The sequence below is a fragment of the Lonchura striata genome, chromosome 3, assembly GCF_050655825.1.
Source record: "Lonchura striata isolate lonStrDom1 chromosome 3, ASM5065582v1, whole genome shotgun sequence".
NCBI classification, from domain to species: Eukaryota; Metazoa; Chordata; class Aves; order Passeriformes; family Estrildidae; genus Lonchura; species Lonchura striata.
Window position 1 is genome coordinate 29,928,472 of NC_140705.1, and position 23,925 is coordinate 29,952,396.

The following is a 23,925-nucleotide window of genomic DNA, read 5'->3' on the forward strand; positions in this document are numbered from 1 at the left end:
GTATCAATGAAATACATCATTTTATAATGACATGAAGTGTGAAACACGTTGAACAACTGCTGCTTTATCTGTTTTGTAATATTTTCTCTCTTCTTTTTTTTTTTTTTTTTTGCCATAGTACTTCATGGGATTCCCTGCTTCTTTTAAAATTAGCATGTTTCCATGAAGCTTACCTTTAATTTCATATTTACAATTATAGGAGCTTTGGAGCTTGGTCTTTATGATTGTGTTGAAATGCATAAAACTGCAGGCTTAATTCAAGGAATATTTCATATCATAGTCATATTTACCATAGGCATAAATATGCATTAATTTTACCATCTTGCTGGCTATAGTATGTGTTTGCTTATAATAAAAATAGAATAGATGGCTGATTATCCTCAGTTTGAAAGAATACGAAACAAAAAGTCTGATGGCTGATTAGCTTTTTTGTTTGTTTCTTTAGGATTGTCATTTCAAAAGCCTTTGAAGAGCTATGAGTCAGAATTTATGTTTGGCCAAACACAATATTTCAAATGAACGTATATTTTTGATTTTCCCTAAAGGGTGACTGGTTATTCTTCCCATAAACTAATCTGCATTAAATCATTATCAAACCTTCACTGCTTTTACATGTATGATTTTGCAGCTTCAGAAGCCACAAAACCCAACACAAAACAAACAGGCATCTTTCTTTTTTTTTCCTAAAGCAGTTCTCCATTAATTAGTTCATGAGACAGGAGGTTATTAGAAAACTGTAGCCATTCTATGTTATTTGTTTCATTATGAAGAGCTCTGAAAAAGTAATTCTGAATTTAAAAGAAACATATCACAGAAAGAGGTGCCATACTAAAATGATCTTGTTGAAAGTGTAGCTATTACATGCATTTTTTAACTCACATTTTTTGAGACATGCAGTCTTATCAGACTATCTATCTGGGTGAATGCTTCTCATTTCTTTTTACGTTTTCATTTGCTTATCATTGGCATAACCCATGTCATCTAATGCTTCATAACTATATCTGTTTCACTCACCACCCATCCTGTCTGTGCAGTGAGCTTCTTATGCTGCCCAGAGCAAAGCGAGGAAGAAGTGCAGAGTGCCTACATACCATCAGGTAAATACAGGAGTGTGGGAATCATGAACACATCTGGTTAGTTCTGCGTACTTTGTGTGCCCAACGTTTTCCCATGGTGGTATTTAGTCCCAGTATGTAAAGAACTTCCAAGTTCACTGTGATCCAGATGTCAGTTGTTCTTTTTTGTCTGTTTTAATTTAGATTCAGATGTGTGTATCTGTTTTTGAACCTCAGTAGTAAGGATTAAAGGAGTTGAAGGAACTTTGGTTTTGCAGTTGTATTTTGTGGTAGATTTTCTGTTTAGTCATGAAAGTCCTGATCTCCCAATGCATGACAGTATTGTAATAATTTCAAACATTATTTTTTTTAGTTGATTTTGTTTTCTTTTATTTGCATTTTTATGTTTGTATAACAGCCATGCACAATTAAACAATCTTTGCTTGTTGTGACACCTAATCTCATGCTGATTTAGTCACTTGCAGAGGAATAAATACTGATGTACGAGGGCTTACTGGAAGTCCCAGATTTGAGGGGTTTTGTATTACTTGGTTTTACATCCAAAAATTTTCTCATGTAAACTTTGTAGTTTGGGCCCATCTTCAGTCTTCATTAATTGCTTGTTCCAAAGCTAGGAGTTCCCTGTCTTACCACTTTCCAGTGTTGTGAAACCAAACAGGACTGAAATATCTTTATCTGAAAAATCAAAGTCTGCTCCCCCACCCTTTTTTTTCACCATGTCTGTTAACCATATTAAAAATCCATGACATTGTCTAGAACATCTTTTATTTACAATAAGTAAAAATGTAGGTTGAAGTTAAAGTAGTTAACCATTCCACTAATTCAGCCAGGTAGTTATCCTTTATCCCTGCAGGATCTGGGTGTTGATGAGAGTTTTGTGTCAGTGCTAAATGTTTAAAATCACCAAATGTTAAACCATATTGTCTAGTGCTATTATTTATTTATTTAATTTAGGATTTTCTCTTACAAAGTACTGTTTATTTTTTTAAATGTCTTGGCTTGCTTTAATTTTCTTCATCAAATTTGAAGCAGTATTGAAAATGCTATGATGGGGTTTTTGTTCTAAAGCAGAGTCATATAAAAACTAAAATAATAAATATGTAAGTTTCCAAAAAATCTGCATCAGTGAAACTGTTAAATTAAGTTTTTATTATCAATAGAAATATTTCATTCTTGTACTTAAGATAAAAAGGCTTTTTCCTCAAGATTTTAATTTTAGGGTTTAATAATAATATTTATTTTAGGGTTTAATAATTTATTTAACTTATTTTTTGTCTGGTTATTGTCAGATAATAGCAATTTTTCCTGCCTCTTCCCCATGTCCCTTTTGCTCCATCTTTTGTAGCTTCTTCCTTTTCCTCTCCCCAGCCCTGTGCTTTCTCCTTTCCCTCTTAAAGACTGCAATTGTTATTATAATTTTTCCTGACATTGCTTGAAGTCTCAATTAATGAAGCAAATACAGCACTATATACTTCTGGTGCACTTTGCCTAACAGTTTTACAAATCTACCAAACCAGTTTTGGTCACAGCAAAAAGTTGTGCACAACTTTTTGCAAGTTGTGTCCTTTTTGCAAGGACAGCAATAGAGTTAGGTAATAGCTATACTGATTTTAGAGCCTACAGCACTTCCTTGCCTTTTTCTTTATTCCATTTATTGTTACAGTATTTTTGTGATCAAAAAACCCAAAAAATTCACCCTTAAAAAGTAATAGTAGTGGTACACTGTGAAGCAGGATGGTACTTAGACCATACAATGTATTGAAGATGAATATAAAAGCAAAAGATGACAATAGATTGATTTTTTAAAATTTAACTCTGAGACTTATACACCCCAATTCCAAATAATACCCTGAGGCTTGCAATATACATTCTTGAAAGAACAGTTTTGAAAACAGTTTTGAAAAAATTTTCAGCAAAAATTTGTTCTATGCCATCTTCTGTCCCTTCTTATTTCTAGTGACCCAACATTTATTCATGTTAGAAATTTTACAAGGCTTTATCTTTTGTTTCCTAGGCAGCTTGCTGAACAGGCTTAATTAGTCCTTGAGACAGCTTCAGCTGGGAAAGAAATGTTAATGGTTTCATGTTAAATGAAAGAAATTTAGTAGTCCAAGCTACAAAGTTAAGATATATGGTGAATTTAATGCACCAGTTTGGAATACTAGTCCTAGCTATCTGTCCTGTTGCTCTGTATACAATTATTAATAACTAGAAATGGTGGAAAGGTGTGTACCTATGCTATAGAACATGGATTGCCACATTCCATGTCTTAGGTTACCCCTGCTTTGGTAATATCTGCTCATATGCCAGGATTGGCCTGATGACAGCCATTCCTTTGTTTGTCCTGTGCAGTGTTGCAGTGACCTCTGATAGAGAATTCACCAATGGTGACCACTAAACCCATACAAGAAAGGTCAAAGCTGCTCTGTTAAATTGATTATTCTGTCTGTGGCACAGCCAGGTCTCTAATGTTGATCCTGCTGTGTTTTTGTCCAAGGCTCAACAGGAATCAAATGACCTATCAGGACAGATTGCTGCAAACCCTCAAGCCTGCTGGTTCTTCTTCTAGTAGTTCCATAGTTGTGCCCTAATAGGGCATGTGGAAAATTGTTAGAATGTTGTTACTAACCCTTAGCCGTTAAATGGCCAGAATTCCCATTCAGCGGCCCCTGTCTGCCTTTAAATTTCTTTCTTGTTCAATGGATAGAGCTGGCTGATAAAATAAACATTTCCTTCTCTAAAACCTATGATGATATTAGACAGTTGTCACGTGACACCTTAGTGCTGCTGTGTTGGCTGATGTAGTAATTCTCCTAGGTTTTTTAATTCGCTTATAATTAATAACATTTTATTATTGGTAAATTTTGAAGCTGGTATGCCACTTCCAAAAGACTTACACATTCAAAACACCTAGTTGCTAATACCGCCGTAATTAAATATTTGATACTATATATCCCTGCTTTAGTGAAACTTTCATGCTTAGCTACTGAAGAGGTAAAAATCTCTGCAGGTCTAAGTAAGGCATCACTAAGAGAAATAAAGGGTAAATTTAATATAAACTTAAAACAGTCTGAGTATTTTAAATAAAAGTATCTATAAATGGAATACATATTACTTCCATTTCAAGAAAACATCTGAGTTGCACTAGCATTGCCATAAGCTCATGCACTTTATTAAGTGAAGGGTTAATACAAAATTTTTCCCCCAGATAGCTGTCACAGTACTTGAGAAAAACATAGATGAGGTTTCTACTCCTACAGTTATACAATACAATAGAATATTATTAATTTATTTTATGTTCTGGTCAGTCTTGGCTTGCCTTTACCTGTCTTTTTATTTCTGGCATGTTTTTGTGTTGTCCTGTGTTCTTTTCTGACCCACCACAATCCAGAAGTTCTGTTAGGCACTATAAAACATTACCACCCAAGATGCCTTTACTAGAAAATGGTACTCATTGGAACCTATACAGGTAAGAAGTGTTTAGAGTCCCCTTTAAGTAGTTAGCTTCTTTTTTAAAAAATAAATAGACTTCCCTTGTTAAAGAAAAAAACCCAAAATGTTTCACATATTTTTGTGACTGAGAGATAAGGGCTAAAATCCTAAAGGTAACTTAATCTAGTTATTTAAATTAACACCTATGTTACAACAAAAATCTAAACCAAACTACTTTGAATTAGTTGGAGTTGTCTTCACTGTTAAAATTGTATGTTGCACGTTTTTCTGTATTACATTCTTTTGTTTATGTATGAGATTTCTGTTAAATGTTAAATTTATTTTCATTTTGTTTAAATAATTTTAATTTACAAAGCTCAACTCTTCCTGCATGTGCTAAGACCAAACCCGTGATTAGACAGGATATTTCACTCCTTCATGATTGCCTTAATTTACGAATATCGAAAATTGGAGATGATCTACTGGTTAGGTAAGATACTGAGGATTAATCCCCCTACTTGTTTGGTATCTAATATGAATTTTGAAGAATAAATGAGCTTTACTGCAAAGGGATTTCACATGACATATAGTGGATCACATTCTTTTATGTTGGCTTAAAACTTACTGCTGTTAATAAGGATATAGCTTTATTGTTTGGTATTTCTCATTCCACTTTTCTTACAAGTGGATGCTGTTCTGTCTCATTCAGTTTTAAACATTTCAATGATATTTGCAAAAAAATTTCTCGCAGCCTTTTGTTTGCTTTTATTTTCTAAACAAATCTTGACACTATCATCCAGTCAACCCTTTCATGTTTTCCTTAATTAAATCATTGTGATTCAACATTTCTGTAAAGAGAGCATTATTTTATGAGTTAATATCTAACATTGTATTCCTTTCTTTGTTTTCTTTTTCTTTCTCTTCTACCATTGGATGCAATGCACTGGCACTAGTGAACTGCAGCCCTCCCTTGACAGGGCTAGGAGTGCTAGTACCAACTGCTTGAGACCAGATACTAGTTTGCATTCACCAGAACGAGAAAGGTATCAAATAAAAACTTATGAATTTCTTGTCATCTGTGCTGGTGATCTTTATAAGTTTTGTTTTTCTTCATATGAGTATTCCACATTCTTGTACATTCTTGTCTGCTTTGGTATTTGTAGACATTTTTGCTCCTATATTCATGTATGTCATGTAAATTGCGTGTTGGAGTTTATGACTGCTTCTGGCTACTTCCTTTGTTTTAGTTCAAGCTGATGTTCATTGTGTACAAAAGTCCTCAGTATGCTGATAATAGCATTGCAGTGTTAAGTATTTTGAAACTACCACTTGGTTGTGAATCTTCATCATCATTTGCTAAAAAGCATTACATGTTTCTTGCTTGTTCTGTGGACTGCTAATAAAGCAGTGGCATAAATTAGAAAGTACAACAAAACTCTCACCCATTTCAAAGCAGAACGGTATCAATACCGATATATTTTTTACAGAACAGCCACACATCATTGCTCTCTTTAATCTGCTGCATCTGCTTTTTAAAGGTGGTTAACTACATTAAGGTTTTTTTCTCTCTGATATTATATTAAGGTTCACATAAGTCTTAAGACGTTTACAATTTAAACGAAATAGTATTTTGTCACATACATTGTGCAGGCATGTTATGGATGCTTTCTGTACTTTCACAATTACAAGAGCTTGATTCAAAATTTTATGTGAATCAAATACTACTGGTGTAAAAAAGGTGATTCCACAAAAGAATTTTTCATTACTACCCATGTTTTTAGCCAAAAATTATACCACTTCAGAGTGAGATTTTAGGCTCAATAATAGGCACTAATAGGCTCCCTTTGAGTGGGAATAGGACAGAATCACATTTTAGTCTGTCCAGTACATGTTTAATTATTATGGAAGTTAATAGTGCTTTTTTAATTGATACACAGTGTGGTGGTTGTAACAGTTTTGTTATTTTCTTTTTTGTGGGGCAGGATGCCTGAAGAAAGGCACTAAGAATGCATTTTCCTCTTTGAGATGGTAGGGTTTCACCTGAGTTTTTTGTTGATAATTTCCCTTTCCTTTCTCCCCACTTTCTGCTGCTTCTTGGTTGGAACTGTGCTTTTAGTTAAGTTATGTTCTTGTTGTAGAGAAGTGGCTAATGTTCTGCTGAGGTATCTCTGATGGATCTACAGTAGTTTATTTCTTTATAAGTCTGAGCTCAAGACATGACAGATAATATGAACATGGTTATTAAAAAAGCAAAAATAACCCATCTGACTTAGAGACACTCATACAGATATTTTTATAGATATTTTTAAAAAATATTGTAACATATTAATAACTGAGTGTGTACATACATACAGCTGCTTTCATCTACAAGCAGTTACTTAATGTAATTGCATATAAATTTGAACAGTGTGTTCTGTACTTCAAGATGCCACCCATCAAATTGAATATTCAATGAAATATTAAATGGCAATTATAAACTACCTAGTAAAAATTTTATACTCAAAACTATATCTTTCCTGATGTGAAGTAGTTCTATTATGCCGTTAGAATTCATGTCCAGCAACTTCTGGGCACTGTGCAGAAGCTGCATCATTTTGCATGAGCAGAAGGATGCATATAAAGGAAAGTGTTTAATCTATATTAATGCCCTCTGTTGCTACTAAACATGTGGTTTTGCCAAATAATCAGTGGGTCTGATCCAGAACAAAACTTTAGAAGTCCTAAATAGGATATTTTGACTTATTATCCTTCATAGAGCAGAAAAGCTCTATGAAGAAAGAAAGTGATAGCCAACTTTTTCTTGATAAATTCATTGAAAATAGTAAGGTATGAAGGGCTTTGGCAGAGGATTTTTTTTTCATTTCTTGTGACATATAAGATTTTCCTATGCAGCCCAAATTTTGGAGGAGGATGTTATGTTTAATATGTAAACCCTATCAAATTAATCTTTTTGTTTTGGGGAACATAAATTTTAGATTATTTAATTCTCCTTTGTTGAATGTGGAATCTGCTTACACTTGAACATGAAGTTAATCATCAGTTGCATGAGATGATAGAGGCATCCTTAGTCTGAAGAACACAGAATAAAGTTCAGGGACTGTAAAAAGCATTTTGGCTCTGTGCTGGACAAGATGAGAACAAAAGATTTAAAATACAGTAAGGCAAGTTCACCTTAAGCAGTAGCAAATCTCTTTTGAAAGTAATTATAATGAAACACTGAACACAATAAAAATTACAATGTAATAGGCAATATGGAAAAGGTTGTTTCATTACTGGAGACTTAGAGGAGACAAGACACTTCTCAGGTCTAGAATTGTTCCAGCAAAGAGAAGCACTCTAAGGTTTTGTGAAGTCCAATCAACAGCCTTTTATCAGTATATTTGAGAGGCTTATGTTGAAGGCGTTGTTAGTTGTTTTCATGTTGTTTCTTTTTCCTTCTGCCCTCCCTGAAGGACAGCATTGTAGATATTGTTTAAAAGTCTAGACTTTTATGCCTCTAAATACAGACTTCTAAATACACCATTGTATATTTTCTTTAACAAAATTAAGAATATATTTACCTATGGAAAATGACTTCTACTTATTCCCCCTAACTTTTTGACTCAGAGTGTATGAATTAGATTATATTTGAGAACAAGAGCTAAAATAAAACACATTTTAACAAAATGGTAATGTTATAATAGATGGACAGTAGAGATCTACTTCTCTTTGTCACTGATTTGCTGGAAACAGTTTTGATCCTTGAACTTTATACAATGTCATTCATGTCATTTGGAATGGTCAGAGTAGTTACTGCTTTTTAAGACACTGCTTTGCCAGTAAAAGTAATTCTATTGACTCACTTATACTAGCAGAAAGCTACTTTCAGCTGTATATATGAATTTGTGATATGAAAGTCTAGTTAGTTTCAGGGTAGCAGAACCAAAACAACAGTGAGGACAGAACTACTTTTCTCCTCCTGTAAGTTCCTCCATTTGACCAAGTAATGTCCATATAACCTGACTGGCAAAGTAAGCTTGCCTTGACACAGGCCTGCTAAAGTTTCTTGTTATATAGACTGATTTTTTACAGAGTTTAATCCTTCATATACTTCTCTTTTGCACAGTATACTCTAGGACATTCAAAAATATCAATCCCCTATAATAACTCTATGCAGTTGCACCATGCCTGCCTTTTGTTTTTCTCTTCCCACCATCTACCCTCTATTTATTCCAAGATGTTTTGTTGAATTTTGTTTTTCAAAATGATTCTGTGCTTGAAGTTCCTTTGATGATCTGCAAGGCATCTTTAAGTATATAATATGTCCTCTATTGCCACTAAAAGTGTTTTTCCTGCTACTACTTCATTATGCTTTGGGTTTTTTTCATTATTATCCTTTTCACTATGTCTCAAAATTTCTGTTTTGTTTTTTTTTTTTTTTTTTCCTCATAAATTGGGTGCTATTTCTTTAGAATGGAGAAATTTGATTTCAACACCCAGTCTCTGCTCAGGAGAACACTTAGACATGAGGGGGCAGACTCGGAACTGGTTTAGGAACGGTTTCTAATAATAATAGCACATTCCCTTAAGATTGCAATCAGTGATAGTTAATAATATGTAGCATGGCTATTATTTACCTTCTGAATTTCTGCAGTTGCAAGCAGTTGCATGTATGTTAGCACAAGAACAGTTGCAGTGATTGGTATTTCTGGTATGCTTTTGGCCTGAGGCATCATTAGTGGAGGTCTGAGCAAGCAAAACTGAGGAGCATAGCCTAGAGATTAAGTCACATACAAGGGTCAGCAAACCTGCAAAATACAGCCCCACAGCTGTATTCGATTTTTTCTGAGGTGCCTCACTGCAGTGGGAATCAAACCAAGATATTTGCCATCAGTTGGCCACTACTGTCTAAACAAGAGATAAAGCTCAGCAGTTACCTGTTACCTCATCATAAACAGGTACCAGGGAGGTTGATCCGATTAAAGCTTGTCCTGATTTCGTGTTGATTTTTATATTGCATGCCTTAACAGTTACGTTGAATATCCCTATTTCCATTTAAAATAATGTGCAGTGAAATAACTGTTTGCATTAGGTGTTTGACATGCTGTCTTTCTGGTTCTTTCCAACCATGTAAAGAAATAGGTAGTTACATGTTGGTGTCGTACTGTGGCTCACAGTCATTCAGCATTCAATGAAAGAAAGCATGTTCTGAAAATTCCTACTGAATTACCTAGTTAATTCTATCAAATGCTCTTTAATATCTGTAGTGGATATCAGCATATTAAGGGCTTTGACTGAGTGCACTGATGCATTAACATTTTCTTTAACTCTTGCTTTGGAGAGAAAAATAAACTAATTACTAACAATCTATTTGCTCTTAAAATATCTGAAAGACCTACCTAACTGTTCAAATAATGCTCATGTCCCTGAAACCTTTGTTATTTGCATGTTCCATAAATCAAACCCTTTTCCTTATTACATGGACTGGAAGAATGCCTCAGAAAGAGAAATATTAGATACTTGTGTTGAGTTCATGTAAACATTTTGCTATTGTTTTGGTATTGTAGATTGTTATTCATACACTTGCATTACAAACACATGACATCCCAAAAATATAAGATAAGCATCAGTCTATAATATAGTATACATTATTCTGAATTGAATTAGCTTTTTCAAGAAACAAAATCTCATAATACACCAGTTTTCATTCTCAGCTGAGGCCTTTTTTGTTCACTATGGTTGTGTAACATAATGTACTGGTATGTACTGCAGGGATAAAGAGAAATGAACAGAAGAGGAAGCTGGCTGCACACACTTCCAGTAAATATTTTCAAATTATAAAAAATGACCCCAATACTTGTACAGAAATGTGTGTAGCTTAGTTTTATTTAAATAATTTACCTGCATTCTTTCACTGCATTCCAGAAAAGGGTGAGTTTATGCCCTAGAACTTTTGTCATAATTAATAGTCCTACATTTTTATTGAGATTACATTTTTCCATGTAGATAGCTAGGAGAGATGGGATTAGCAGAATAATAAGATACTGATGATCATATGGTCTTTAAAAGTCTTTCCTAATTTGGAATTGTAGTTTCCTACACAAATGACAGTCTAGCATTTGAGACTATTTGAAAACTTAATGGTACAGCATATAGACAATTTATATTGGTCTAAATTCTGCATCTTTGGGCACACTTTCTCTTCATTTCAGATGTGATGTTTCTGCATTAAGCAGCCTTAAGTAAAGTATACTTGGGTATTAGAAAGCTGTTAGAAAAAAATATTAAATTACACACTTTCATTACTTTTTGGGGTATTTTTCCAGTCCCAAATCCCATATATTTAATTTTACCACAAACTAAATACCGTATTTTTTTCCTGTTTTATTGAATGGGCAAACAGGGGTAGATGGTCCCCCTCCCTAGAGAGGAGACGACCTACTAGTCCCAGGATTCATATCCAGCATGCATCTCCGGAGGATGACAGGTACTAGTCAACTCCTCCCAGTTGAAAAATGGCTTACTGCATCTTGCACTCTCAGAGGAGTACACTGAAATTTAGAAGTGTGCATTTATGTGGAGACTCACAACCTCCAGAAGCCCAAAATAAATCAGCAGTTTAGATATCACCTCTGCATTTTGTTGAACTGCTATAAAGCACAGAAGGATGAACATCTTTTCAAGTTTTCTGTTTGTCTGAATAGTCACAAGACACGAAATCTGATGTCTGAAACAACAGCACATCGTCTGTGTTAATGTTCTTTAGTCTGTTTTTATCTGCTTCTGTAAATGGTGCTGGTGTTTTCACTGTGGTGCTTTATAATGTGATAAATACTTGTTGTAGAGCATATTCTTGTGTATATGTTTGTTTTCATTGCTTTTGGTTTTCCTTTTTTCAAAAAAATGTTCCTAATGGGAAAAAACACCACAGGCTGAGATGTTGGAGGTCTTGTTAACACTTTCTAGTTGATGTATGTAAAAATTGGCACAGTCTGTAAATTCTGTCCAAATCAGGATGGCCTACATGGAGCAGGTATTCCTAACAAGGTAGGTTTTGATTAAGAACATCTGGCCTCCAAATAAATTTTTATGCTGAATATCACCTATGATTAATAGAAGAACTTTTGTTTTATACTTCTCACAAACTTTCTAATCACATGAGTTTTGGTATCCCATTGCTTTGGCAGCAGTAATTTTTTTCTTTGTTATTTTATTTCCAGATAGATCTGGCTTTATTTTAAGCAGACATTGTAATTTATATTTTAGTGCAATTTCAAAATTTTGCTTACAGTATTTTGTATTGCAGTAAGTGACAAGACAGATTAATGTAAATGCAGATTAATGTAGTCTGTACATGAATTTAGGAAGTTGCATTTAAAACTGTAAGACTGGAATACCAGTCTAACCACAGTACTGATATTTGTACTGTGATTTATCTTGTTTGCTTGATACTGGAAATATTCCACTCATACCAGGTGAGAAGAGTGTAACTGTGTGTAGTATTTCCCTTTTTTTAAATTTGAGTTAAACAGCATTATAAATTACAAAATTAAAGTAGTGAATCATCATTTCAAATCTGTCCTCCCTTACAGACACTGCATTTCCTGAAATTTTGCCAACACATCCTTTTGATGGGAAAACTATTAAGTTTAGAAATATATTTTATATCTTTTAGGCCTTTTAAAGTAATTTTGGTTCTCATTTTTTGAGTTAATGGAAAGATTGTATTTGACTTCAGAGTATCAGACTTGAAAAAAAATCAGTGAAATAAGGTTTTCATCTAAGTACTGCCATTCTCAATGCCAAATAGTAAGCCTTTTTACATCAGCTAAAATTTTGTGGAGAAAGGCTAAAATCCTCTAATGCCAACCAGCAAACATTTTACAGTGAAATATCTGTAGGCTATGGAATCTGTAATGGGAATGTTTTTGAGATGGATAAACAGGAGTCTAATTTTCTATGTGAAATCAGTGCCTTCTTGTGCTTGTAAGTCTTGCATGCAATCTGGTCACCAACTCCCAGTGATGAGCAGTCAGGCACTGAGGAACACATGGAATTTAAGCTAACCTCAGTGCTGATGAGTGTTTGCAGCCTATGAGTTCCAGGATTTCCTCCGACATCAAGAGAAGTTCGGAGAACACTGAGTTTTTTGCATATCTGTAGAGACAACATCAGTGAGGGAATCGAAGGTGCTTTACTTTTGTTCTCTACTCTGTAATCTTACATTTGATTAAGCCACATAGTAATTATGTGGCCAATACTACTCAGTTCAATAATTAGTTTTTTTAAGATATACTTGTGTCAGTTTGACAACTGAATGAGTGGCTTTTGGAGAATGTCTGATGGATCAACAGGGATAACAAACTAACTGCTTAAGAAACTTTTAAATTATACTTCACAGATTAATTGGCTTTGAAGACTTCATCTTACTCTTCATTTGAGTATGTTACAGATTTATATTACAAATGGTTCCAATTTGCATATGGAGTATAATCAAAATCTATTTCTGAATACATTTCTTAAATCTATGACTTATGCATTACTTCTTTCTAAATCTATGACTTATGCATTATTATTTTGATACTTTTTTTTGCAACATTGCATTTATTTCTAATGGTTATTAACATAAATTTTGATACAAGTTTTCCCAAAATTGTTCTTCTGGTATTTGCTCACTTGCCATATCAGGAAGAAGTGACTCTGATACAATGATGAGATGAAGACATCAGTTATGTATTATTTCAGTGTTAAAATTTGCAAATGTTTTATTAGTATCATGTATTTCTATAAGATATTTTGAAGGATAGTTTTGCTGTTGCATTTTATAGCATAATTCCTTGAAAGTTTTTTGTTTTTTTCTATAAGAAATTAGGAAGTCTAAATGTCTAATGTCTACAGTGTAGACAGATGGGTATCTGGAGATCTGTGAAATTGTAAGTGATGATAAAAACAAGGTGAATGAAAGCTGAGCATTTAATGGTAGCTGAAATTTTTTTTCAGACTGTTCATTTGGAAAAATCTGCATATAATATCAGCATATAACAAAGACTGGATAAAATAAGCCTTTAAAAAAAAATTGCATGTATTTACATTTAAGAGAAATAGCATTTGTCAGTCATGCATACATGTGTAAGAATGCTTGTCCCAGAGTCACCTGAAGCCAGCTGCAGAGCAAGTGCCCCCTGGTACTTGCAGGTACTGTGCAGACCCAGCCTTTAAGAAAACTTCAGTAAAACTCAGGAAGTATTCAACATGACATTCCTGGTGGCTTCAAGGCTACATTAAGTAACACTCACTGCAAACTGCTGAGGGCTCCTCTACAAGACAGTAATGAATAATTTAAAAATATTGGACACTGAATTGTATAAAAATGTTATGTTTTCATTTCAGAAGTAGTAATTTTTAATTTCAGTAGGAATATTGTCAAATTTCTGTGTGTAGATTTGTTAACACAGATCTGAGGCACATAGAACTTTGGAACATGAACTGTAAATAGCTTATCTGTATATAAAACAATATGTAGTGGTTGCCTAAATATGATATATATTGTTCCATGATTTGGTGTGACAGTTGGAAGATTTATGATCTTATAGAGAAATTTTGGCCATTCCTGACCCTAATGGGTATAGATGCAAATATATTACAAAACTTAGGTTATTTGCGGACCACAAATTTTGCTGAGTTTTCTTATTAAAATTCAAATTCGATATTTGAAAAAAAAAATTCCATTCATGGATTTTATAATATATTTCATTAAAAATTAATAATAAATTAACAAGATAATAATGTTTTTGCCAAATTGAAAGCTGTGAACAAATTGTCCAGCTTCAGCAGAAATTAAAATTCCTTAGAAATTCAGAAATATCCCTATATATTTTTATTTTTAAAAAATCTGAATCAGCTACTCTACTTTGCTCTTGAATTACTGAAAATTTTTACTGTAGCAGACTGTGTGGCAATAGAACATGAAGGCTTCATCAAAATGCATGAAATTAGGAAATTTACTTCCATTTTCAGGACAATTTCAGAATATAATGACAAAATATGCATCTTCTTAAGCAAAGGGGTTTTTTATATGTTTATATATTCTCAAGAAGGATGATAGCACCTATTAAATAACAGTGCTGCCATTCAGGATGTAGAGCATAATGGTTTTTAAAAATACTTACGAGGCTTTCATTCTATGCTTCATTACATCTTAGACTGTTGATCTTACATCTAAAATTTTATAGTGTTTGGAATAGGAAAATGAGAAATACAACTTTTCTCAATAGATAGTGACTGAATGCTTTTTGTTTATATATTTGACTGCATGTCTCCACCTTCACTGCATGTGACCATCTCTCTGTTTCTGCTCATTCCGTCCAAATTCACATCCATGTTTCCAAATATTGTGAAGAACAAGGACGCTGGAGTCTTGCATTCCAAAACAGGACAGTGTAGACCACCTAAGTGCTAAACCTGGAGCAGCACAGAGGTATCCTTATTTACTCAAATCATAGATCAAAGTAAATGAGGTATTGGTTATCGTATATTCTTCATGTGCTCTGCATACTTTCACACATTTTCTTTTGGTTTTTTTTTCCCCTGGTTTTATGTACAAATACGTATGTGCATGTGTCATTCATGGATATTATTTTTTTTTCTCCTATGATGTACATTTAGGGAGTAAATCAGAGCATGTTGGGCTAATTGGAAATGTATACAGCATCATCTTAGCCAGGAGGAGGAAACAAAAGGGAAACAGATTTTAAATAATTTCTGGTATGTGCTGCTCTCAAGGACAGCCCTAAGAGCAGAGAAATAAGTGTACTCAGCTCATCAGTGCTGTGTATTACTGTGTTATTTGTCACAGCAAAGCACATCCTGCTCTTGGCTTTTCCATCTGACTGAAACCAGGAGCTCTCTTTCTCCATTGTATGCACCATCACAATCTTGGCAAGCAACATAAGGAATAAGAGAAAAATAACCAAGAAACAGAACCAGCTAAACAGAAAATTAATCAGGTGACATAACTGGAGTGGTAATGCTGCTGGATACAGTGAATATAGCCATAGCTTTTAGAACTTTGCTAACTGCAGGTTTTAAGTAAAGCTGCAGCATTTAATATGTATATTTTTCTCTGTACTCTTTTTATATTTGTCCTTGTTGAGGAAAAAAATTGAAAAACAATGAGAATATACAAAAAAATAGATTGGGGCAAAAGGGATTTCTGTTTTTAATCTGGCACACAATTTTTATGAGAAAATATATTTTTTAAAATTCTAAAAGCATCAGGTAATGACCTCTGCTCATGCAGAAAGTATTTTGTTTTGCCGCAGTGTTTTCTTTTTTGTGGAATCTACTGCATCACAATAAAATGCTCATCAAATATTGCAGTGGGTAAAAATAATGAAAAAACACTATGATTATGTTCTTTGGGCATAGTTTGGTGTCACAGTTGTTTAGGTCTCTTCCAGATCAGGCACTGGATTACTCTTATGACCACAAAGGTTTAAAATGAAAACATGCTATTTTAATTATTATTTTTGTCTCTCTGTTTCACCCGCAGTAATTTATGGAGCCTAATATATGACATTGATTGTATCATTGCAAGATATTGCATGTATTAAAGTTTGTCAGTATTTCTGGTCTCTGGTTGAATAATCATCACTCCCTGGTTTTACCACTCCTGAAACAGTGTATGCACTTTTTCTTCTGAAAAATAATACATCTTGATGATTTTCTGATTTTTAAAGTGGTAAATTCTATTTTGTAAATGCTAACATTACTATGGATAATACAGAAAATTTTGGAGCACAAGACTTGCAGAGATTTACATATTATATTTATAGTCCTGGGTAATAATGGTGAAATGTAGCTTTACCTTTTTTCTTAAATGTATAGACTCCTATTATTCTTCTTTGTTCTTATTTAATATCAAAGTGAGTGCTTAGATTGTGTGAGGTAACTAGTGCTTCATTATCTAAATGTCAGATTAATTCTGTAAAAGCTTTGTGTAGGAAAGGAGTGAGGGAGTTAAATAATTTCCAATTTACTTATATTGACTTGGAAGAAAGTAGCATTGGAAGAAAGTAGAATTGGTTTAATTATTACCTATTAATTATTATAATAATTAATTATTGGTTTTATTATTACCTTATTAAAAGGTAATAGAATGAGATTTTTGAAAAAACAAGTTTTTATTAATATAGTGACAGCTTTTTTAAAATCTGATATGCAGTATTGGTTTAGCTTTTGAAATTTAGATTTAAAAGCAATTTTTATATCTATTTCTATTTCTTCAAGTAGTGCTTTCTGGTTCTTTCTGCAAGGTTTTTCTCCTGCTGTCTACTCTGAACTTGTTGAACTCATGCTGTTAAGAGATGCCTTATAGGGCTATGAGGAGTCATTGTTTCCAGTCAAATGCAGGCTGTGAAGTGGAAACTAGTTGCAGGCTCAGTCAGGATTGATGTTTTCTTCCCTGGTTTGGTACCTCACAAGCTGCACACCATGAATCTCAATCAAACCTAATTAATGCAATGTCTCTTAAGCCTAGACTTCACCAGCCTGTTTATGATGATAGTTGTCACTTTCTCATTTGTCAACTGTTTCTTTTATTACCTTTATAATACATGAATAAATAATCTTCATATTTCTATATTCTTTTTCTTCTTTGTTTATTTCTTTTCTGACATGTCATTTCACAGGCAGTCCAGAAAAGTGGAAAGATATAGCAGCCAAAAACAAGCTAGGAAAGGCCCTGCAGCTGAAACAGAAAGGTAGGAGTGTTGATTGATGTGTAAGCATCTCTTATTATCAGTCCAATTTCAGATTTTGGAATATACCTCTCATACAACTTTTTTAGACCATCTGTGACAAAAGGCTATGTTGCCATAATTTACAGCATTATATATTTTGTATCTGTATTATTAGAACTTTGTTGCATACATGTGGAATTTTTCTGGCATTCTCCATCATTGCAGATAAGCTCAATGACAGAGACTAGAAGTGCTTTTCTGCACTTTAACATTGATTTTTTTTTCAAAAAAATCCTTATTTTACGCTAACTTGAAGGATGAAAGACCACAATGGATTATATAAATATATAGACAGCTGTAACAGATAAATAATTCAAAATGTCTCTGATCAAATTAATTTCATTTTAATATACAGAAAACTTAAGTGACACATTTAAATCTATAATTTCATAAAATTAATATAAAGCCTGGAACTTTATTTTATTAACTGAATTTTTCTGAATTTGTATTGTCATTATATCTTCTAACTTTGATGTTCTAGTAGTATGGGGTTACATGTTCATAAATATTATGAAAAAGTAGAAAAAATAGAGATATAGAAAGAATAGAAACATATTAATAGAAATATTAATCGAAATATTTATTTAATTAATTAAATAAAGATATATATGTAGAAATATTAAAAATATATACAGAATAAGTACATCTAGTTAAGGTTTGAACCCTATATATTGTATATATTTTAAGCCCCCAATATTTAAAGGACAGAGAAGATCCTGCCTTTGCCAGAAATTGATTTATGTTATTTTGATTCACAGAGGTTGAATGTACATCTGTTCACATTGTGAGAGCTTTAAAACTTCCATGAACAACATAGACATCTCTATTTTCAATGAAAATGCACATTATGTAACAAAACTTAAGCTCTTTTTTTTTTAGTTTTACTGCTTCTAGTCCCATGTAATTGTTCCTGATCCAAAAGCAATAGCTATATTTTCCTTGAGTCATATGACTGTTTTCACAACAACCCAGGTGCTTTTTTTGTTTGAATCAGAGAGATTACCTAAATGATGACTGAAATCCTTGATATCATTGAATCAGGGACTTTTGTGTCATGGAGATTACTAAAACTTTTTTTTTTTTTTTGCTACTGTTTTTTCTGACTTCTGAAAAGTAACTGATGTCCAAAGGGCTTGGCTCTTTGTAATTCAGCAATGAACCCAGGGAACAGAGGGAAACATGAATTGTACTGCTTCTTTTTAAATCTCCATGGAACATGTTGTAGGCTTCTGTTCCCATAAAATGATTCACTAGCATTAGATGTGGAAAAAAATGTTTCAATAAGTCTGAATTCTTTAGTTCGGTTCATCCATCATAGATGCATTTTGCACTAGTGCCAGAAAGTTTTGGTAATAGGACAGGAAATGAATTTTCCTGTCAAATACAACTTGAGACATCTTCTTCAAATATTCATTTTTCTCTTACCATTGGATCTTATTTTGCCATTTGCAAATTCTGTCTATTATTAGTTAAGCAGATTACTGGAATAACCTCTTAGAATGCTGTCAGCTTCTCTATAATGCATTTCAACATGCTATGTAAGATTAAGTTTTCTGTGTAGTATGATAGTTTAGGAAATGTACATAGAAGAGAGAAAAACAGCCTTTTCAAGATAGTTTATAAAGCTTAGATGTTCCCCTAATTGAATAAGATAAGCCTTCTAAATAGGATTCAGGTATGAAGAAGTAAAATTGATTACGCAAAAATTATTTTTTGTTCTTGTATGAATGAGCAAAAATTTGTCCATCTCAATTCTAAAATGTTCTTTTTCAGCCCTAACCCTAGCAGGATTAGGGCTAAAATGACTAAATATATGTAATAAATATTAATTACGGTCATATTTTAGGATACATGCAATCTTGATCTTTATTTTCTATATTTAGCATAGGACACCATTCCTGCTGTGAGCTGGATTGGTAACCCTCTCCTATTCTTAGTTTTTCTTTATAGTTTCTTAGGTAGCAGCATGCTACTAAGGCATCAGTCTGAAGGGAAAGGAATTTGAGTTTTCTTGTTTGCTGGCAGAGCTGGAACCTGTAGGATTCCCCTGTAGGCCACTGCCTGCTGAATTAATAGGTTTGCTGCTTGCAGTATCTCCTTCCTCTGTGACTAACCAGGAGACACACATTGCAGTCTCACTGCTCACCAGGTAGCATTTTTTCCCAGATTCCTCTTCTCTCTCTACTTCTTATCTCACTTCTCTCTCATCTTCCCCCTAGTTTTTGTCTTCCATAATTGTCCTATGTTCCTTTTTGTCTCATTCTTCTACTCAGCCATTTGCAGGCTTCTTCCTGCAAGCAACAGATCTTTCTCCTAGGGCAGGAAGTCCTTAATGCCATGCTAGTTATTCTTCAATTGCCTTTTGTCTCTCTTTTTAGTTGCACCCCAAGAGGCATATTAATCTCATTGTAATACCCCAGCTAATGCAAACCTTAAGCCTCATTTGTCTTCATTTGAGTTAAGCAGATCCTCTATCTTTTTCTTGGAAGGCAACATGTCTGTAAAAAGAGTATTACTGGAGAAGGAGATAAGTTTCTGAGCTGCAGCTTAAGTCCTGTCCAGTTCTGTAATGGAAGAACAGACTTCCAGTGTTTCACTGGACACTCAGCTAAATTCCTGGCTATTTAGATTCTAAAAGGAAAAAAAATCATAACTGAGAACATGGTGACTTTGTTAGATTGAAGTATTTATCCATATGTGGATATATCCATATATACTTTTTGCATAGCAAAAGCAAACAAGAACTTTCTGGCACAGAGTAAGGTCCATAATTACCTTATGGATGTTGTGATGTTTAGACATCTGATACATGCTTAAAACCTGGTCATGTGCAATAGTTGGCATGGATTACTTTTGTGGTCAGCATGGAGAAACAGAAATTTTCAGAAGTCAGGTCATCTTTGTTATTGTAAACATATTTCACAATCAGGAAATTCAGTATCTGCAAGATTATGGTTATCACTAGGGCAAGCCAGGAGTTAGATGAAGAAATGTTAGGATTTAAGAGACAATACAAGCTCAAGCAACAGAATCTTGGGGTTTTTTGCATTGTGGCTGGTCTTCCACAGGGACTCTTACTTATTAAATTATTTTGAATCCAAACCTGTTTGTTATCCTTGGATATTTCATATCCTTGTGTTATTTCATATATAGGGACATTTTTAGGATTACTTCTTAGTGTATGATAGTCATATGAACCAGAGAATTCCTTGGATACCTTGACTGTATCTTGTAGGGAAGTTGTGGTGGGTGTTTGAAGGGAGATTTCATAAGTCAGCAGAAATTTAAAACAAAAACAAACAAACAAACAAACAAAACAAAACAAAAAAAAAACACCAAAAAAACCCCAACACAGCACCCCACAATTAAATGATTGCACAAGTATTGAAATTTCTGATATAATTTCTGATACAGTAGTTCCATTCACAACAGACTGCCCTCTTGGAAAGCCAAAGAAGAGTAAAAGGGCACAGTTAAAATATTTTGTCACTTTACGAACTGGAAATGCTTTAGTGTGTGCAGTTATGGAACTAGCAATACTCATGTTCTATTATACTAACATGATCAATCATTTTACTGCATAGTATGTTATACTTTCATTAGAGTTCTTTTAGAGCTATGTTTCTATTTTAGTACAGGTACTTAAATAGGTTTTCTATTTCAAACTGTGAAGGGAAATAAGGAAATCACAGGTGTGCTTCCATATTGTCCTTTTTTAGGTCACTAACTGAAATGAAGTTAATATTTTTAATAAAAAGAAAAGGTATGTTTTAGAAACAGAAATGCTTTAGTGGTAATCCCAGGTATTCATAGGCTACCCTGTGCTAGTCCTTTTGTTGTATGTGCTGTTACCTTGTGTTTGCTATGTTCACACAGCAAACTGATCTTACAGGCTGAGAGGATGTCAGTTGATCCACCTAGTGAAAGCCAACAGTTTTTTGAACTTGCACAAATGTGCTACTTGAAATTACAAATTATGTATTTGCAACTGGATAAATGGTGCTTATGTGCTATAGTGAGGATGACTTTGCTGTAACTGGCAAGGGCATTTCACAGTAAGCTCTCCTCAGCCATCTGCTGCTTCTCATCTTTGTTTTACTTTCTTAAACCTTTTCCCTATAGTTACTATAGGTGCCCATACTTATTTTAAATGATAGGGTTCCAAAGGTATGTGATGCATTACACTTGTATCTGTGAATAACACGTCAAGTAGCCAGAATGTTCTGAAACTGTGCTAGCTAGAATTCAGCCAAAGTGATTTAGAATATTTACTTAGGTATTAATATTAAAAGTCTTGTCCAGATTTTGCATGCACACACACCTCACTTCCCCAATCCCAATACAAAGCTTAAAGGTCTTTTTCCTTCTTTGTGTTCTGAAGAAAAAACACATGCTGTCCTTTGGAAATAGATACTTGCTGTCCAGTGGTCTTGTGCAATTATTGCATCAGCATAAAGGGAATACTAAATTTAATAAAACATAAAAGTGGCACTTTTTATTACTCTTATACCAATGCAGGAGAATGTATATAAATTTTGAGTAATAATCATGTGGTTCTTAGAAAACTGCTTTTCATTCACTGGTTTTTCAATATTACTTATCGAATTACTTATTAAAAAAAAACAAAAAACAAAACCCAAAATGTCAAAAAGCCCAAACCAGAACAAACTTACAAATAAATAAATAAAGTAAATAAAAAAACCAAAAGGAAATAATTTTTCTATAGCTAAAGGTAGTTGGAGAAATTAAATGTAAGACCTTTTAAGTTGACTAGCTATCTATACCTGAGTATGTGCATATGGTATAGACCAAATGCAAGCATTTTCAAACCCATCTGCAGTACCTGCAACTTGATTAGTGTTTAAAAATCAGTATATAAAATGTCTCTTTATTTGCCTTATTTTGCTTTTATCTCAATTTCATTTGCAGAACACATCAGCAAGGAAGTCCCACACAGTCTCCTCCTGCAGACACCTCCTTCAGCAGTCGTAGGGGAAGACAGCTACCACAAGTTCCAGTAAGAAGTGGCAGTATAGAGCAAGGTATCAAATAATGAGCCTGTGATAGCTCAAACTCTTTGATTTCTCACCTTTCTTTACTTTAAGTCTTCTTGCATAACTACATGTCCAATGCTATAATTCTACCAGTAAAGCAATAGAAGAGAATGAAAGCATCTTTGTAGTTTGGGAAATCCAGTGAAGTTTGACTGGTGGGTTATTACGTGTGGTTTAGTTGTCTTATTTTCTAGTACCTTTTCATGGTTAAATTTTCTCTTAGAGTCATGGTGGTTTCCAACATGTCTAGTATGTTATCAGCATAAAAAAAGCAAAAACCAGGGGCAAGGATTTTGACAGAATTACTAATTTCTTATATTGTGGTTTATATTTATTGTTGTGCATTATTAACATAGATTAATAATAAATGTCACAGATCTGTTTTTCTTCTGGAGTTCATAGTTCAGTGAATAAAGAATGAAAACAATTACCGTGGGAAATGTGAGAGCACGGGTCACTTTCTTGATTAAGAATAAACTGATCAGGCAAAGAGTGCTGCTTTTTTCTGAGAAAGACAATATAGACCTGATTATTATGGAGGATGTTTCTTGCATACTAAGATCAAATAAGGATGTACATTGCTGTTTCATTTTCTTGGAACATACTACACACAGAGAATGAGCTGTTGCGGTAAAATGAAGTGACACAATGGATAATACTTGTGCATTCATGTTTTATTCTGTTTTTAAAAAATCCTGTTTTCTCACTAACTACAAGCAACAACTGAGATTGCCACATACTACAAGGTTTTCTTTGTGGAAATTAAAGAAATGCTTATAATGATGAAATATTGTAGCATTGCAGAACTTAGCAGATCACATTCTTGAACAGATAAAGTTGCTGACCATGACCACCTTATCATGATAGATTACCAGTGAGATTTTCTTGTATGATGGCTTGCATTAATCTGCAATCAGTTTACATTAATGTTAAGGCTTTGAGCTGTAATGGTGTACAAACCCCTCAATTAGCACATATAAAATGTACTCTTGTTTTATAAATGTGTTTATTTTGAAAGACAAATATAATGATATAAGTGGCTTTTATTAACTTTAAACTTTCTATTCATATCTTCTTGTTTTGTAGTGACTCTAGTACTGTCTGAATTATAAACTAGTTGCAAACTACATTCAGAGTTTCTATTTCTGCATAGTAGCAAGCTGGGATCTTTATAGGGAAATGTAATAAGTAATGAATTTCAACTTTCTTCCATATTTCTACTTCAATTTCAGAACTTGGTACAATATATAATGATGAATTAGCTTTTAATTTAAGTTTAATTTGCCTTTCCTTTACATATTCATATATCATCTTTCTGCTGGTCTTGGTAACTGGTGTGTGAGAATAAAATACCAGTTTATGTTTTGTTGAAAGCGTTGGAAATGAATGTAGAACTTACCATGGAAATGAGTAGAAATGGGATGTATACAGAAGAGGAAAGAATAAACGAAAGTTGAGCAGGCCAAAGCTACACTAGTTTATAAAGTTGTTGATACCACGAGCACTTGTAGAGTAATGGTGTTTCAGTGAGCTGCTGTTTACACTTGTGCCTAATGTGCTTGCGCCTTACACATGAAATGTGCA

The 23,925-nt window shown here is 33.5% G+C and overlaps 1 protein-coding gene across 24 annotated transcripts in view; it reads left to right on the forward strand.

Moving 5' to 3' along the window:
• RIMS1 (regulating synaptic membrane exocytosis 1) overlaps positions 1-23,925 on the forward strand; it is a 301,823-nt gene that overhangs the window by 199,290 nt on the left and 78,608 nt on the right. For 9 of the 24 annotated variants that reach the window (XM_085574729.1, XM_085574732.1, XM_085574741.1 and 6 more), the window contains 6 exons: positions 1,035-1,097; positions 5,462-5,551; positions 10,891-10,974; positions 14,887-14,964; positions 17,177-17,248; positions 22,217-22,329. In XM_085574729.1, the coding sequence (XP_085430855.1) occupies positions 1,035-1,097; positions 5,462-5,551; positions 10,891-10,974; positions 14,887-14,964; positions 17,177-17,248; positions 22,217-22,329 (500 nt within the window). Of the gene's footprint in view, positions 1-1,034; positions 1,098-4,467; positions 4,546-4,884; positions 4,999-5,461; positions 5,552-10,890; positions 10,975-14,886; positions 14,965-17,176; positions 17,249-22,216; positions 22,330-23,925 lie in introns of those variants that run through there. The other 15 variants (XM_085574736.1, XM_085574737.1, XM_021553891.4 and 12 more) reach the window with 8 other exon arrangements.